The 15,983-nt window shown below is 34.6% G+C and overlaps 1 protein-coding gene across 10 annotated transcripts in view; it reads right to left on the bottom strand.

The window, feature by feature from the left end:
- The window catches only part of ARAP2 (ArfGAP with RhoGAP domain, ankyrin repeat and PH domain 2), a 211,959-nt gene that overhangs the window by 30,791 nt on the left and 165,185 nt on the right, over positions 1–15,983 (bottom strand). For all 10 annotated transcript variants that reach the window (XM_057547413.1, XM_028165607.2, XM_028165610.2 and 7 more), the window contains 2 exons: positions 9,527–9,666; positions 856–938 (listed from right to left, as the gene is read on the bottom strand). In XM_057547413.1, coding sequence (XP_057403396.1) covers positions 856–938; positions 9,527–9,666 — 223 coding nt within the window. The remainder of the gene's footprint in view (positions 1–855; positions 939–9,526; positions 9,667–15,983) is intronic.

Raw genomic sequence — 15,983 nt, 5'->3', positions numbered from 1 at the left:
TGGGGGAAATCTCTCACAGGATATTTGGGGCTGAGTAAGGACAGATGTCTAGGAAAATGGCCAAAATAAGATAATATATATATTTACTTATTGATACTGTGAGAAATTTTAAAGAATGTGCCAGTCACAACACAGATATATGTGCTGGGCTTAGAAATTAAGCACAGAGGCAAATGTGAGGACATTTTCAGTGATAGAATCTGAATCATATGCAGTTCATTAAAATGACACTTCATGATATTAAAAGTATTAGTGCAAACATTAATTAGCTAATCAAAGTAATCCGTGATGAGAAAGTGTGGTATAACTCGAATGTTGGGTTGATTCAAGTGCTAATGAGAAACATAATATTTAAGAAGGGTCCACTTCCTCTCAACCATCTGTGTGCTGTGGGTTTATTACCAAACTCAGCAAAACGAAGGGGGCAAATTATAGAGCCGGGACCAAGATGTTCTAAAAGCCACGGAGGCTGGAGGGCAGCATTTGTCTTCCTTTGGGTAGACCTGTTTGGAACATTCCTTAAATTGCTAGGCTGTGACTGAGCAAGGAATGGGACGTGGAGAAACCCATGTGCTTCCCAGCAGACAGGGCCTTCTGGGGATTTCTTGTTCTACACAGAGGAGATGCAATCACCCAGGAGCTTGACTTGAGCGGGAACATCATCATCCCTCCTTATCCACCCACACAGGTTCCCTTGATCTGCCATAGGTCCCCTGACACATGTCTGTGGCAACTTACGGAATCTTTCTAAAGCTTAACTTATAACAAGTTAGACTAATGCCACTGATCCCTAAGTCCTTGAACAGACATACTTTCCTGTAACTTTTTCAACAACTCTTCCCTTCCAAGCTTTACCTTGTTGGAGGCTTCATCTTCTTTTTTACTCCAAGATAAAACTTCATTGAACTGAGAGGAAACATTTTGTCAGGTTTACTACTCTGTAAAGGAAAACAAGATAATTTGTAATTAAACAGATTTTATCAGTATCCTTCTATTTTCCTTAAGTATTAAGAATAAAGTTTAGAATGTTTACTTTCTCCAATGTTTCATGAATGTTATACCAAATTTTTAGTAAATGAAGATTGTTTTGATTACCATGTTATAAATTTAAATAAATCTGGATACATATGTATGATTACATATGTGTGTATATGTATATACAAACACACACATACAATAATTCCTTATTCAAAACACTTGGGACCAGATGTATATGAGAACTGATAATTTTTCAATTTTTCATATTTAAAAAATACATGTGCAATATATTTTGTAACTCCATGATACCACCAGTGTTGTCTGGGGCAGCACCCTATATTCAAATATATTCATATTTCTCTACAAAAATGCATGACATTTCATACAGTATGAATAAGTAAAGGTCATAAATGTTGTTATGGACTGAATGTTTGTATTCCCCCAAATTGAAATATAATCCCCAATGTGAAAGTATTTGGAGGTAGTAGCTTTGGGCGGTAATTAGGTCATGAGATTGGAGCCCTCATGAATAGGATTAGTGCCCTTTTAAAAGAGGCGAGAAAGCTAGCTCACCCTCTTTCTGCCATGGGAGGATACGAGAAGTAGGCAGTACAATTCTTCTAGTGAAGAAGATCTTCACTAGAACCTGACCACACTGGCACCCTGATCTCAGACTCCCAGCCTCCAGAAGTGTGAGAAATCAATTTCTGTTATTTATAAGCCACCCAGTCTATGGCACTTTGTTATAGCAGCCTGAATGGACTAAAATATCTTCATGTTGGTTTAGATCAGATTTTTCCACCAAATGAGTTATGATTTTCTGTACTTTTTGGATTTCAGAACTACAAAACTATATAGGGCTAGACTGAACTATCTCAAATATCCCTATTAATGAAAATTTTCACTAATCATGAAAGTAGACTATAAAAAAAGAATTTACATTTGCTCTAGATCAATTATATATTCTCCATATACATCCCAACATATTTATCTGATTAATATTAAAAAAATTTAAATCCTTGAACCATTAGGAAAGTTATCTGACAGAGGCAAAACTTAAGTATACTCTAATTTAAAATTTTAATATCAAACCATAAACATTTTATTATTTATTCCTGGATAGACTGCAATAGATTTTATAAAGATAATAGCCATGGAAATAATAATTAAAACAAGCTTTCCCCACATCCTAAAGATTTTCAAGGAAGTCTCTTTTTTTCAATCTGGTAGGCAGATAGCAGTTATAACTAAGGGGATCAGAGACCTGGGTGCAAATCTGACTTGCTACTTACCAGCTCATGACCTCACATTACTGCTCTCTGCTCTCATTTCTTGTTTGTAAATGGGGATAATAAACACATCAACTACCTCACATGGTTATTATGGAGATTAAATGAGAAAGTAAAGGGTTACTGTGAAGGGTTATTGTAGAGATTAAACAAGAAAAGTGCCTTTAAAGGGTTTAGTCCAATAATTGGCCATATACTGAGTGCACAGCAAATTACAATTATTAGTATTACAAATTTAGAGCACATTGCTTCATAGAAATAGAAAGATAGACAATTTATTAGAACTCTAGGACAATGCACAAAAGCCCATTTAGCAAATATGTAGCTCAAATAAGTCCTAAGTTCTATAAATGTTAAACTATTACAATAAGTCTTTTCTTTGTGAAAGAAGTCAAAGATGAAAAGGGTGGAAAATATGTTTATAAAATTAAAAATTGGTTTCCACGGAGAAAACAGGTTAGGAGAATATATAGAGGAAATATAGAGAAGAAAGCAAGCAGGAAGATCAGGAATCATGCTTTGGTGACCAGTGTTCTGTGTGGTGGTGATGATAAGGCCTGGAATTTACATGGTGAATTTACTACTAAATCACCCTTATCAATAATTTTGCTATTATCATGGTACATAATTTTAAAAATATTTTGGATTTTTTCCCCTGTATGGCTATATTTCTTGAAATGGAATCACTGGGTCAAAGGCTAGGAACATGATTAAGATTTTGGCAAAATGGATAGGGTACATTTACTTACAGTTAAACACATATTCCTGTATTCACTAGTGATTTTCAGTTTTGATTTGGTCAAAAATTTACTTATTTACTTATTGACATTCATTCTTTATATAGCAAATAGGCAATTGCCTTATCTTTTTAAATGAAATTGTCTACCCAAATTGCTCACTGTTTACTTTTATTATTTTTATAAAGTCAAATATATTGATCTTTCCTTTTGAACTCTCTTAGCTATTGCTTCAAGTTTAAAGGGTTCCCAGATAGCTGATAAATACTAAATTACTTGGTCATGCAGCTTGAAGGGTTGCTATTTTAAAAGTTTTAATTCTTTTATCCATCTGGAATATATATTTCACATACAGTATAGATGAGAATTTAAGTTGAAAAACTTTTGTTAACAATTATCCCAGCCCTATTTATTAAACAAATCTTTCTTTAGACATGCATTTATGATGGCATATTTATCAAAAATAAATTATGATAAACAGTTACATCTTTTACCTCACTTTATGTTGCCAATGCTATCTGTTCATTTTTATGCCAGGATATTATCTAACCTATTTTAGTTTTACTGTATGAATAAATTGTTGGATGGGAAATTCCTGACAATTATTTTACTTTTTATGTCCCCCAAAATGTTTGCAAATACTCTTATCTGTTTACCCTTTGAGGTGAGTTATCAAATCATTTTTTCCAAGTTCTAAAAATAATTCCCTTTGCGATTTTGAAAAGAATTACATTAAACCTATGGATCAATATTAGTAGACTTTGTGTTTTTTTGTGTTTTTTATATATAAATTTATTTTTTGGCTGCGTTGGGTTTTCGTTGCTGGGCGTGGGCTTTCTCTAGTTGCGGTGAGCAGGGGCTACTCCTCGTTGCTGTGCACAGGCTTCTCACTGCGGTGGCTTCTCTTGTTGCAGAGCACGGGCTCTAGGCAGGCGGGCTTCAGTAGTTGTGGCACATTGGCTCAGTAGTTGTGGCTCGAGGGCTCTAGCGCGCAGGCTCAGTAGTTGTGGCGCACGGGCTTAGTTGCTCTGCGGCATGTGGGATCTTCCTGGACCAGGGCTCGAACCTGTGTCCCCTGCATTGGCAGGTGGATTCTTAACCACTGCACCACCAGGGAAGTCCATAGATCAATATTAGTAGACTTTACATTAATTTTCTTTCATTTCTATCAGTGCAGTTCTGTAGTTTTCTTCATGTAAGCCTCTTCTTCTTAAGGTCATTTTCTGGTAGTTTATGTGTTTGGTTTTGGGGTATTGATTTTTTAGCTTGCTGCTTTACTGAATGTTAAGGAATAACACTTGAAGTCTGATATGGAACAGTGAGGTAGCTTTGTAATGCAGTAAGTTTTCCATATAGGAAAGAGTCAAGGAGAGGAGAACGTAGGAGTGTATATAGTAGCACAGACTCCTGGATACCTTTGTCAGAGGTTCAATCGGATTACAACTGAGGTTAATGTCCCTCCTCAAAGCTTAGACTGCTGGTCCCAATGGAGGCAGCAGCAGGGTCAGGTGAGAGGCTGCAATTCCAGTAGTACCGGTAGAGGGGACCTGCACATTTAAGAACGAGAAGCACTGTGCCTGATCTAAGTAGTCTTATTTATACACGGCATTGATAAGCCCAGGACTGCCTATATTTTGAAATACTGTTGGCAATACATAGAGAGCCTGAAGTAATACAACTGATTCCCAAGCCACTCTGGACATGCCAGCTCATGACTTTGTATTCTATCCTGTCCAAAGAGAACACAGATGCCATAATTTAAGATGAGTTCAGCCAAGGTGGAAAGAAACCCTTTTCAGTTTCAATCTTTAAACTGAATAAGCATAAATAGGATCTGTAAGGATCCTAATACAAAGTTCTATTAAAAGGAATCTCTTTTGGCATTATAACTTTACTGTTGGTTTATTACAACTCTTTTGGTATGTGTACTTTCTGGAGTATTTCTTCAAAAAGTTGAAATGTTATGAAGTGTATAGTATGTTGCTACAGGCAGTATATTTCAAAGTAAAATTTTTAACTGAGCCAATTAAATTAGTGTGCTTAAAAAAATTATTCTTGTTACTAAGAAGAGTTTGCTTATTAGTGCATGCAACTTTTAACGACCACTGCCTCCCCATTTGCTTTTTTCACACCATTAACAGTGTAATGATAATATTCTTTGAAACTTCTCACCTTTTATGTAAATCAAGTCTGAAAACATTTTAATTAACATTTTCTGTGCAGGGAAAACTCTCAAAACAAAATATATCTTCCCCTGTGTATTACCCTAATTTGTTGTTAATGAGCACTCATAAATTATCTCTAATTAACACACAGTCTCTTTAAATACACTTTTCAATTTGTAATTTCTACTCCCTTCTCAGTAAATCATTTTCTAAATATGTACAAGCACACATATATTAAGGGCAACTGTCAAACCAGAGCCAAATCTTTATTCAAATAAGCTAGGAGATTTTTACTATTGATTATTTACTGTAAAATCATTTGAAAAGTAAACATTGCCAGTGACTTGCCCATCAATATTAAAAGGGAAAGACCAGCAACATGAAGAAATAACCAGCAAAATAACACCATGTGTTGAAAATAACAGTAGTTTGAGTTTAAAGGAAAACCATAAGTCTCTCATCTGCTTGCCTTAATGTGCAAATTAAAATATCAGTTGCATTAATTGATTCTGACAGATGCATAAATACAACTTTCAAACACTTAGACTATAATTCCATAACCTGAGGTCACTGTGATAAAAATAAAATGTCTTCATTGTCTTTAAAGAACACTATCTTTCTGACAAACACTATATGATCTCACTTATACGCAGAATCTAAAAAAGTCAAACTCACATAGAAGCAGAGAGTAGAATGGTGGTTTCCAGGGGATGGGAGTGGGGGAAATGGGAAGGTGTTGATCAAAGGGTACTAAGTTTCAGTTATGCAAAATGAATAGGTCCTGGAAATCTAAAGTACAGCATGGTGACTACAGTTAACAGTACTGTATTGTATACTTGAAACTTGCTAAGAGAGTAGATCTTAAATGTTCTCACCACAAGTGCACACACACACAAAACTATGTGAGGTAATGAATATGTTAGCTTAGATTGTGGTAATCATGTCACAGTGTATACGTATATCAAAAGCATCACGTTGTATAACAAATAAGTACAATTTTTGTCAATTATACTTCAATAAACGTGGGGAAAAAATTTCAAATGTCAAAAAAAAGAAACTGTCTTTCAGGCAAGCTCTCGATACTATTACTGTCTACCAGTTTGTGTGAATTATTTTAGATTAAGCAGGATGATCCTTTCAAAAAGATACAAATTCTTAAAAACATTCTGTTAAGGGATGAGATTCTTTAGCTCAATTACAAAATCATTTCATCTTAAAAAAAATAACTTCTCCATGAACAGGCTTCCTTGTGGCAGGTTTTAAAATTTACATCAGCTTGGGGAAAAACATTATAAAAAACCTGAATTGTGTAAAGTGTCATATTTGAAAATATTTGGTATTATTAAAATGAAAAACACTTATCCTCTTTAAATAAAATTCCATCAGCAATAACACCAAGCCAAAATAATACAAATTATTGTTTCTTTAGTAAGTCCCTGCATAAAATCTTTGGAAATAGACACCTGGGAATGAATTCTGACTCTATCGCTTATAGGCTAAGTGATCTTGGGCAAGTTATGTAATATCTTGGTATACTACATTTCTTCATCTGTCTAGGGGGAATAACTATAGCACTAGTTTCATAGGATTATTGTAAAGATAAAGTGCGATAATCAAAGCGAAATGTATAGAACTCGCTTTTTATGGATTAACGGGTTGAATATATTAGTTGGGGCCATTATGACTGCACTTCTATTGCTACTAGTTGTTTCTAGCAACCTTCTGTTGCTACATAATGGAAGCGTAGGTTCCTTAATGGGACTAAAAAGTCCATGATGATTTTAAAATACCCTAAGCAGATATCCAACTACACAAGTGACAATTAACCAACATGTAAATGGAAGGACAAGGATGAAGGAAGTGAGTCTAATGAAGATCAACATGGGTGACACATTGAAGAAAACCAAACAAAATTAAATCAGATTCAGTTCTAGATGGCTAGAATAATCAGCTGTGAAGTTTAGCATTTCCTTTCATGAACATAAACCTACAGTTCATGAACCTTAAAATGTGATGTGTTTGGCTCTCATAATCCCAAATTCTTAAATGCCTATTTCTGCAAACTCCACTCTTCCTGCACTGAAAAAAGTGAAGAAAGAATGATATCAAATGATAATAAACGATAACAATCGTTTGATACCCACACGGATTCCCTGCTAGGCTTATCAGATGGAGTAACAAAGTGTGACTTCCAGTATATAATATAGCCCTCTGAAGAGAGGGATAAGGGCTGAGGAATTCAGTGCTGTTTTGTTAGCTCCCTGCCTGGACATTCCACTGTTCTTGAAGAACATGAACATGAAATGGATACACTAAGTAGGATGCTACTAAAATTTATTTATGCCCACCTGGAGGCTTCCCCGCTGGAGGAACATACAGGACAGTGGTCCGTGTGCGGAGAGCTCAGTAGAAGCCACAACTAAGTGGGGCTATAGAACTTTGGAAAGCTGCTTAATAATTCTTCCTTCATAACAATACAGTATTAAATAATAGATGTTACTAGTCTGGTCCTTCTTTATAGATCTCCAAAACACAACATAGTGAAGCATCACACACGTGAAATATGCAAGCAATGCTTACTCAAGCGAATATTAGAATTCAATGGAAAAAAGTATCTTTAGGTCCTGCTGTCATTCCACATTTAAAAGAATTGCTTGGATATTGCTTGAATCTCAAGGAAGTAGAAATGTTACTGTATATACCCATGTAAGCACCACCCAAAACTGGATAGAGAACATTTATTTCTGTCATCCTAGAAAGTACCCTACTGACCCTATCTCCTTGCTTCAGTAGCAAACCTTCTCCACACCACAGGCAAACACTTTCTGACTCCCATCACCATAAATGATTTTGCCTCTTCTTAGACCTTTTATAGACAGACTCATATGGTACTATTTTGTGTCAAACTTTTTTGCTCAGCAAGGATTTGAACATTCACCCATGTGGTTGCATTCATTCATTTTTATTGCTGAATATTATTCCATTGTCTGAATATATCATTCTCCTATTGATGGGCATTTAGAATGTTTACAGGTTTTAGCTTTTATAAATAAAGCTGCTTATGAATATTCTTGAACAAGTGCTTTAGTGGATATAATACCTGGGAATAGAGTTGCTGAATTATGGGGTAGATGTATGAATAACTTAATTTTAAAAACTGCCAAAAAAGTTCTAAAAGTAATTGTGTGATTTTACCCTTCCACCAGTTATTGATGAGGGTTTTAGTTAATCAACGTCCTTGTCAACATTAGATGTTGCCACTCTTATGATTTTAGTTGTACTAATGGTATATCTTGTGGTTTTAATTTGCATTTTCCCTGATAACTAATGATGCTGAGCACTTTTGGTTCAACCACTTATTGGCCATTCCTATGTCTTCCTTCCTGTAATGTCTGTCCAATACTTTGCCCCAATTTTTCTTGGGTTGTCTTTTTATTATTGATTTGGAGGAGTTCTTTATATTGTGCAAATGAGTCCCTTTTCAGATATATGTAGTATGAATATATTTTTCTCAGACTGGAACTTCCCTATTCATATTCTTAGTGGGCTGTTTTGATGAGCATGCTAATATATATATATATATGTTTCACAGTTGAAAAGGAACTTCTATATATATTCTTATTTAAGCATTACAACAATCTGCCATGCAGGACTCATACTATCATCATCATATTACAGATCTAGAAATTGAGGATGACAGTTTAAGATTCTTATTCACACAACCAACTTGGCGGTTTTGAGGTTTTCTGATGCTAAGTTCGATATTCTTATACCTACTCCCTCTTTTTCATCTCTAAGTCCTCTCTCCATTCCTCAATTCATTAATAAAAGCTGTTAGGGAATTCAAACATATTGGGATACATCAGTAAGATTCAATTAATAAATACAATATTATGAGTTTCATTCAAGAGTATAGGAAATATATTAATCAGATTTAATTTTTAATCAGATTTAACATTTGAGTTTTGCCTTTTTATTCTACATTTTATTAATTTCCATTTGCTAAACTCAAGCCACTTTTCCCTTAAGGCATGACACATTCTCTTAATTTTATTGACTGAGATGCTGATTTATATGCTAGTTTATGTAACACATATTAGACTTTTCTTTAGAACTTAAGTCAATCTCTGCCCTAAAAAATATGAGGTGCTCAGAAAGGCCATATATGGAGTTCTTTACTGTGTTACTAGGTGCATTAATGTCATATCCCAGAGGCTGAAAGTAATCATCAGCTTACTATACATTTTATTTACCAGAGGCCTTGACTTCCAAGAGAGAGGGCTGAGAGGCATGAAATAAGAATGTTAACACTCACACAAAAGTATATACATATTCAAATACTACATATATTAAATACCTTCATATCCTTGTAAAGAAAGAGATACCCATCTCGTAAAACAAAATACCGGTCTTGAAACTTATTTCCAGAGAGTATTTTAGATGGTTCTTCTTTGATTTTCAAGACTCCCTCTTTGATACTTTCCAGGGCCTTCCTCTCTGTAAAGTACAACATTTACTTTTGTAAGTTGGGTACATTTTCATTTATTTGGAATAGAATATAAAACATTTTTGTATTTTCAGTTTTGATGATATAAAGTAATAACTTGTTTCCTACCATTAAGAAGCCTCTAGTTAATTTCTGGGAACACCTTGTGTCAGGGGAGTGTTGGATAAGTCATAGATCCAGTAACCAGATCTATTTGTATCTATTTATAATACATAGGCCTGCCCATGCTGTCCAATTAGCTACTGGCTAATGAGCATCTGAAACATGGCTAGTCTCAACTGCGATGTGCTATGAGTATAAAATATATACCATATTTTGAAGATTAGTACCAAAAAAATGTAAATATATCACAATTTTATAACACTGATTACATGTTGAGATGATAATATTTTGGATATGTGAGTTTAAATAGAAGATACAAGTAAAATTAATTTCACCTATTTCTTTATATATATGTTTATATATATATTTTAAAATGTGGCTATTAGGCAATTTAAAATTACATACTCAGCTTGCATTTTATTTCTTTGAATAACACTCATATAAACAATGCAAAATACACAGGTAAAAGAGAAATCTCTTCTGGAATCCTGTCTCAGGAATCCAGGAATTCTTGAGACATTAGAGAAATTCCTATTCCTATGAAACAGGTAAGGGTAAATACGGCAAAACTGCTAATAATGCTCGTGCAATACTGCCAGTGTCCCACACTTAGAAATCATTTCAACAGTTCTATTAAAAATCACGCTTTTGGTAAAAAAAAAAAAAAAAAAATGTTGAATTTGTGTAAATTTATCACGAATAAATTTATCACTGTATCTCTAGTCTACAGCTTTCTTCTTGAAATCCCAACAGTATTCAACTGCCTACTTGAGAACTGAGGAACAGTGGAAAGAAAAGAAACCTGAAGGCAAGTAGCCACGACATGGTCATTCTGGGGTCATTTCCTGCTTTTCCTGTAAAACAGGAGTAATGACACTTATCCTGCAGATTGCTGTCCTCACATTAGATCATGTCCATAAAAGATGAAGCGTGAGACATTATATCAGGATGAGGGCTTTTAGCAATTTCCTGGTATTAAGGTGACACAATTTTTAAATATTCATGCAGAGTTTCTAAAATTTACAAATAACTTGATTTTAGAAAGAAAAACTCTTAATCTAAAACCTAGCATCCCTTGGTTTGGGGAAAACCTTTACTTATACAGCAAATACTACACAGACGTTCACAATTATAGTTAGTATAAGAAGACAAAAGTTAGAAAAAATTGAAATAGTGCCTTATAACTCAAATATGAGCATGGGATGACAACCTGGAAGCAAAAATCCCCATGATTAATCGCATCACTGATCCTAACTGCAAACAAAAGTAACTGACAAGCCCCAATAGTTTTCATGATCTGCATACTGGTCACAGATAACATTCTTTTAATTGCGATGTTATACTAAAATAGGTTCTTTTTAGGTGGTCTGTGACCTTGAAATAATTTCTGAAAAATACACTGCTAAAATTTGTCTTCTGGTATAATCTCTTAATATTTAATTCCATAGAAAAATATTTTAAAAAATATTTTATAGCTAAATAACTTCTATTTAAATTAAAAATAACACTTTTCCAATTAAAAGACTTGAAAGAAGATGTATTTTAATGCAATAGGAAGATCAAGGAAAAAATATAAAAGTAGTATTTAGCAAAATTCATATGACATCAATTCATTCTTCATGAAGTATTAAGAGTCCAGTATGCACTTGGTTCTAATAATATACAGTAACCTCAAAAGAGATGATTTCTGGACTTGCAGTGCAGTGTAAGAGACAGAGTAAACATGGACTAACAAACAATGCTTATATATCCTGATAGGAGAAATACGGTAAGCAATTTAGAAAACATTGGGTGGGCTTAGTGATTCAGCTGATTTAGAACAGAAAAGTGGAGAAAGGCATTTATAATACTATTGATTTAGAAATAGGTAAAGTATTTTAAGAGCATTAAATTACAGTCAGGTTGTGAGATAAAGATATTATATATTTCTTAAGCCAAACCAATTCCATTCACACCTTCTGATTATACTTTTTTAAGATTTTTGTTCAATTTAATAAAGCTTTCTAATTTTACCAATAAGAAATAATCATATGTCCAGTGTTAAAGTAAACCACTCACAGGTCAAATAGAAAACAGGCTTAGGAAAAAAAATATATTGTTGACACCTTTGGTTGCATATTTATTAAAATTTATTTTAAAAAATCGTATGTAATTGAGTATCTTAGCTAAATCTTGGTGTACACATTACTAAGGGACTCGGGAGGAGGCTTTGAGAGGAATATATGTTAAGGAGAAGGAAAGACCAAAAAGAACGTTGAAACACTAAGTTCCATGATAAATACTGAGAACTTAGAAGAATTTCTAAAAGCTCACACAATGTTAAAATAAGTAGGAAAAATACCCATCGCTTAAGGGCCAAGATGAAGCTATGTACTTCACACTTATATTTTCACTCCCTCTACCTCATCCTGGGGAGAAAGTTTAAGATCTAGAGATACTGTTATCTTTAGAGAATCATAAACCCCTTTCCCCCTCCAGGTGTTTGCCCAGACAAGGAAGGAAGGCTCAGTTGAGTTCAGTGAGGGTTCTTTAGAGTTAACACTGGGTAAGATAACAGATTGGTATTCTTTGTTATATTGTGCTGTAATTTTGTTATTAATTAGAAAAGCCCTTAAAAAGTACATGTATGAAACCACGCAGAATGGTCAAATTTATTTATTTAAACAGAACAGACATCATATTACTGAGACTATGAAACTGATCTCCCCACTCAAAGAAAAAAAAACATTTTCCAAATCATTTGAAAAACCTCAAGTTCTTAGACAAAAACAGTAATTCCTAACTAGTGGCCCCTAATCCCAATAAAATAACTGATCTGTGGAGGAGCTTGGAGGGTCTTGGGAAGGAGAGACAGAGATAGAGATAGGGAGAGACACAAAGAGAGAGAAGTGGGGGGGGCATAAACTGAGAATGATATTTCTAGAATACATATTCCCCCTTTATCCTTCATGTCCAGTCAGCTAGCAGTTCAGCCATTGTTCTCTCAAAGTTTCTCTATGGGGTTCAATTCCACTTCTTTTCCAATATCATCTCCCTAACCCCTGCCTTTTCTACCTAATACCTAGACTCCAGGATTCTATAATTCCATGTCCTGCTTTTCTAATGGCTCCATATAATTCCAGATTTGTGCTATGCAAATACTGTTTTATCATGTTAATCCCCTTTCCAAAACTCTATTTTTTTTTTTTTTTTTTTTTACTATTTGAAGTCTTACTTACCTAACATTAAAAGCCTAAACTTCTTTCCCTGACTTTTCAAGGACTAAATAAACTAGACTCCTCCTACTCATCTTCATAAGCTATTAAGTTAAAATATGATATTTATTTATAAGTCAGTTGATCATAATACACTGTTTGGAAAACCAATCTGTGTCTCTGTGGCATGACTGAAGTTGATCATCTGAGTGAACCTAAGGGAAATTCCATTCTCCTTGGTTCTATACAAATTCTACCCCCACTTCTGGACCCAACTCATCCTTGAAGATTTTTTCTAACTACTCCAATCCATACTTGTTATTCATGTCTTTAAAACTCTAAGATAAAATTTAGGCATTGAATACATGAAAAGTCATGTTTGTCTCATAATTTTGCTCTTAAAAATAAGAATTTCAGTCTATGGCCATACCACCCTGAATGCAACCAATCTCATCTGATCTTGAAAAAAATAATAATTTCATGTTTGCTTTTTAAAAAATTGTGGGGTTTAAATTTTCCTCCCCAACCTATGTGAGAACTAACATAGCACAGTGACTAAGAGTTTGCTCTGGAGCTAGACTACCTGGGCTTGAACGACCACCACATCCTCCACTGGATCCCAGGTAGTAATCTCTAAATCTCAGTTTCCTCACCTGCAAAATGGGGATTCATACAGTGATCACCCAGTAGATCTGGTATGTAAAGTATTTAGAAGAGTGCTTAGCACATAGCAAGCAGAATGTAATTGCTTATTTATCTAATGGAGGACAGACATCATTTTTTTCCTGTACTGCAGAGTCTGTAGTAAACAGTATAGAAAAAATTACCCTTCCAAAGGCCTGGTGATTTATAGACTGAATTTACAAGAGTTTTAAAAACTAAAATCTGCTCCTCCACTTGCCAGCAGGTCACCTTGAGGGAGTTATGTAACGTCTCCATGTCCAAGTTTCTCCATTTATAAAAGGCTTAGAGAGTACTAGTGAAAAACCCCTTAAGACTGCTAGGAAGATTAAATGACATGGTGTATGCAAATCCATCAGCCCAGCATCTGGCGCCCAGTAAATGCATAGTAACTATGAACAATTTATCTCTTATATATGATCTGAGCAATGAAAAGGGAATATAAAACAAATGGGTCTATTTTCCATGGTCTCTATGTGTCTCCCTTCCTCTTTTGCTGGCAAAGACTATTTTCTCAGGCCTGTACATTATCTGAAAAACCAAGTTCCACCCCTGTGCATGTACTCTAAGTGCTGAAGGAGACAAGCAGTTTTCATGAGACACCCTCTTGAAAATGTGCCACAACCAAGTGATATTTGGCAATATTTGCAGCCTGAAATCTAGAAATTTCTTCCAAATTAAAAATTATCCATATTTTCCTTTGTTTGATATTGATTATATAGAACACAATATTCTTTATAATTTGGTGGAAGCAGAATTTGATATAGTTCACTCACTGCATGACATTCACTCAAAATGTATTTAGTAAAATTTAGTTCTACGACTGAGTAGAAACCAAACCTGCTTGAAAGTAATCTAGGAAAAGTCAAATATTCCCCCCTCCGCCCTGATTCCCAGTATATTTCCTTTGTTACTTGTATTGAAGAAGCAATGCTTAATAGAACTAGCAGCCTGATAACATCCTTTTATAATTAGATTATCCTTAAGCAGTAAAATTGTAAATATACATACTACTGGAGGATTGACTAGAAAAGTGCCAGAGATTCCACGCCATTTTACTGACAACGCAGCAAATTGTAGAAAGTAGAACACTACTTTTCTATTCTATCATCAATTTCCGAGAAAATACTTCCACTTGAAGTGGACTGGGTCTTACCTTCAACTTTTACACATCTTTGGATTTAAAAAGATATGATGGGGAGTGGAATATAAATTATTTCAGCTAGACTATGATTTATGAACTCACACTATTTTTGCTGGAATTTTCCTTTATTTTCTTAAGTCAGTCGATAGTGGATGGCTCAGCTTTCCAGGTCTGAATTTGCTGGAAGCAGTTGCATTTTGAACTATTCTATTCTAATGTAAATTTAATTCCAAAGCATCTGTCATATGTGGCAATCTAAATTTAGAAACCCACACACATCTTCATTTGAGTTACATCTTCTATCTTAAAAGTAGTTCTTCCCCATTGAGATCACTAAAATTTGATTCTGTTGTATCACATTCTATTGGGGTAATATTAAAGAACTTTAGTGCTTAAAATAAGACTTCTGCAACAAAAAATTATGTATTCTGGAGCCTTATAGAAGCTATAAATTTATGGCTAACTTGTGATAGAGATGTTGAAACTTAATATGAGATAATGATAATATTAGATGGTCTAATATGATTAGCTATGACAAAGTCTAAATGGCAATTTAAATGAAGTTTCATTCTCCCTATCTCAATGTCTCAGCCATAATCCATGGGGTAGAAAAGAAATTCAGACTATTATTTTTCTTTTCAAGTTAGTTAACTCCTCATTACAATAATGACAATAGCCCAAAATGCTTCTCAGAAATACAATGCTGCTTTTGAAAAACACAGAATTGATTTTTAAGTAGAGGCAACAGAAAATTCATTTACTCTTACATACTTCTATAAAAGTAAAGTATGCTTCCTCATTACCTTAAATGAATGAGCAGAAATTAAGTGCTGGTTCACTCTAAAGTCTATTCCTTCTTGTGATGTCTATATTTTAAACTATTGAGATAAAATGAGCAAATTGAGAAAATTAAAACCCCTAAACAACCCCAAACCCCTAAACTTATTATTTGATAAAATTCTTGGGCTTCCCTGGTGGCGCAGTGGTTGAGAATCTGCCTGCCAATGCAGGGGACACGGGTTCGAGTCCTCGTCTGGGAGGATCCCACATGCCGCGGAGCAACTAGGCCCGTGAGCCACAATTACTGAGCCTGCGCGTCTGGAGCCTGTGCTCCGCAACGAGAGAGGCCGCGATAGTGAGAGGCCCGCGCATCGCGATGAAGAGTGGCCCCCGCTTGCCGCAACTG

This window comes from Balaenoptera acutorostrata, chromosome 5 (genome assembly GCF_949987535.1).
Source record: "Balaenoptera acutorostrata chromosome 5, mBalAcu1.1, whole genome shotgun sequence".
In the NCBI taxonomy this organism is placed as follows: Eukaryota; Metazoa; Chordata; class Mammalia; order Artiodactyla; family Balaenopteridae; genus Balaenoptera; species Balaenoptera acutorostrata.
This window is presented reverse-complemented; position numbering and strand designations above follow the sequence as displayed.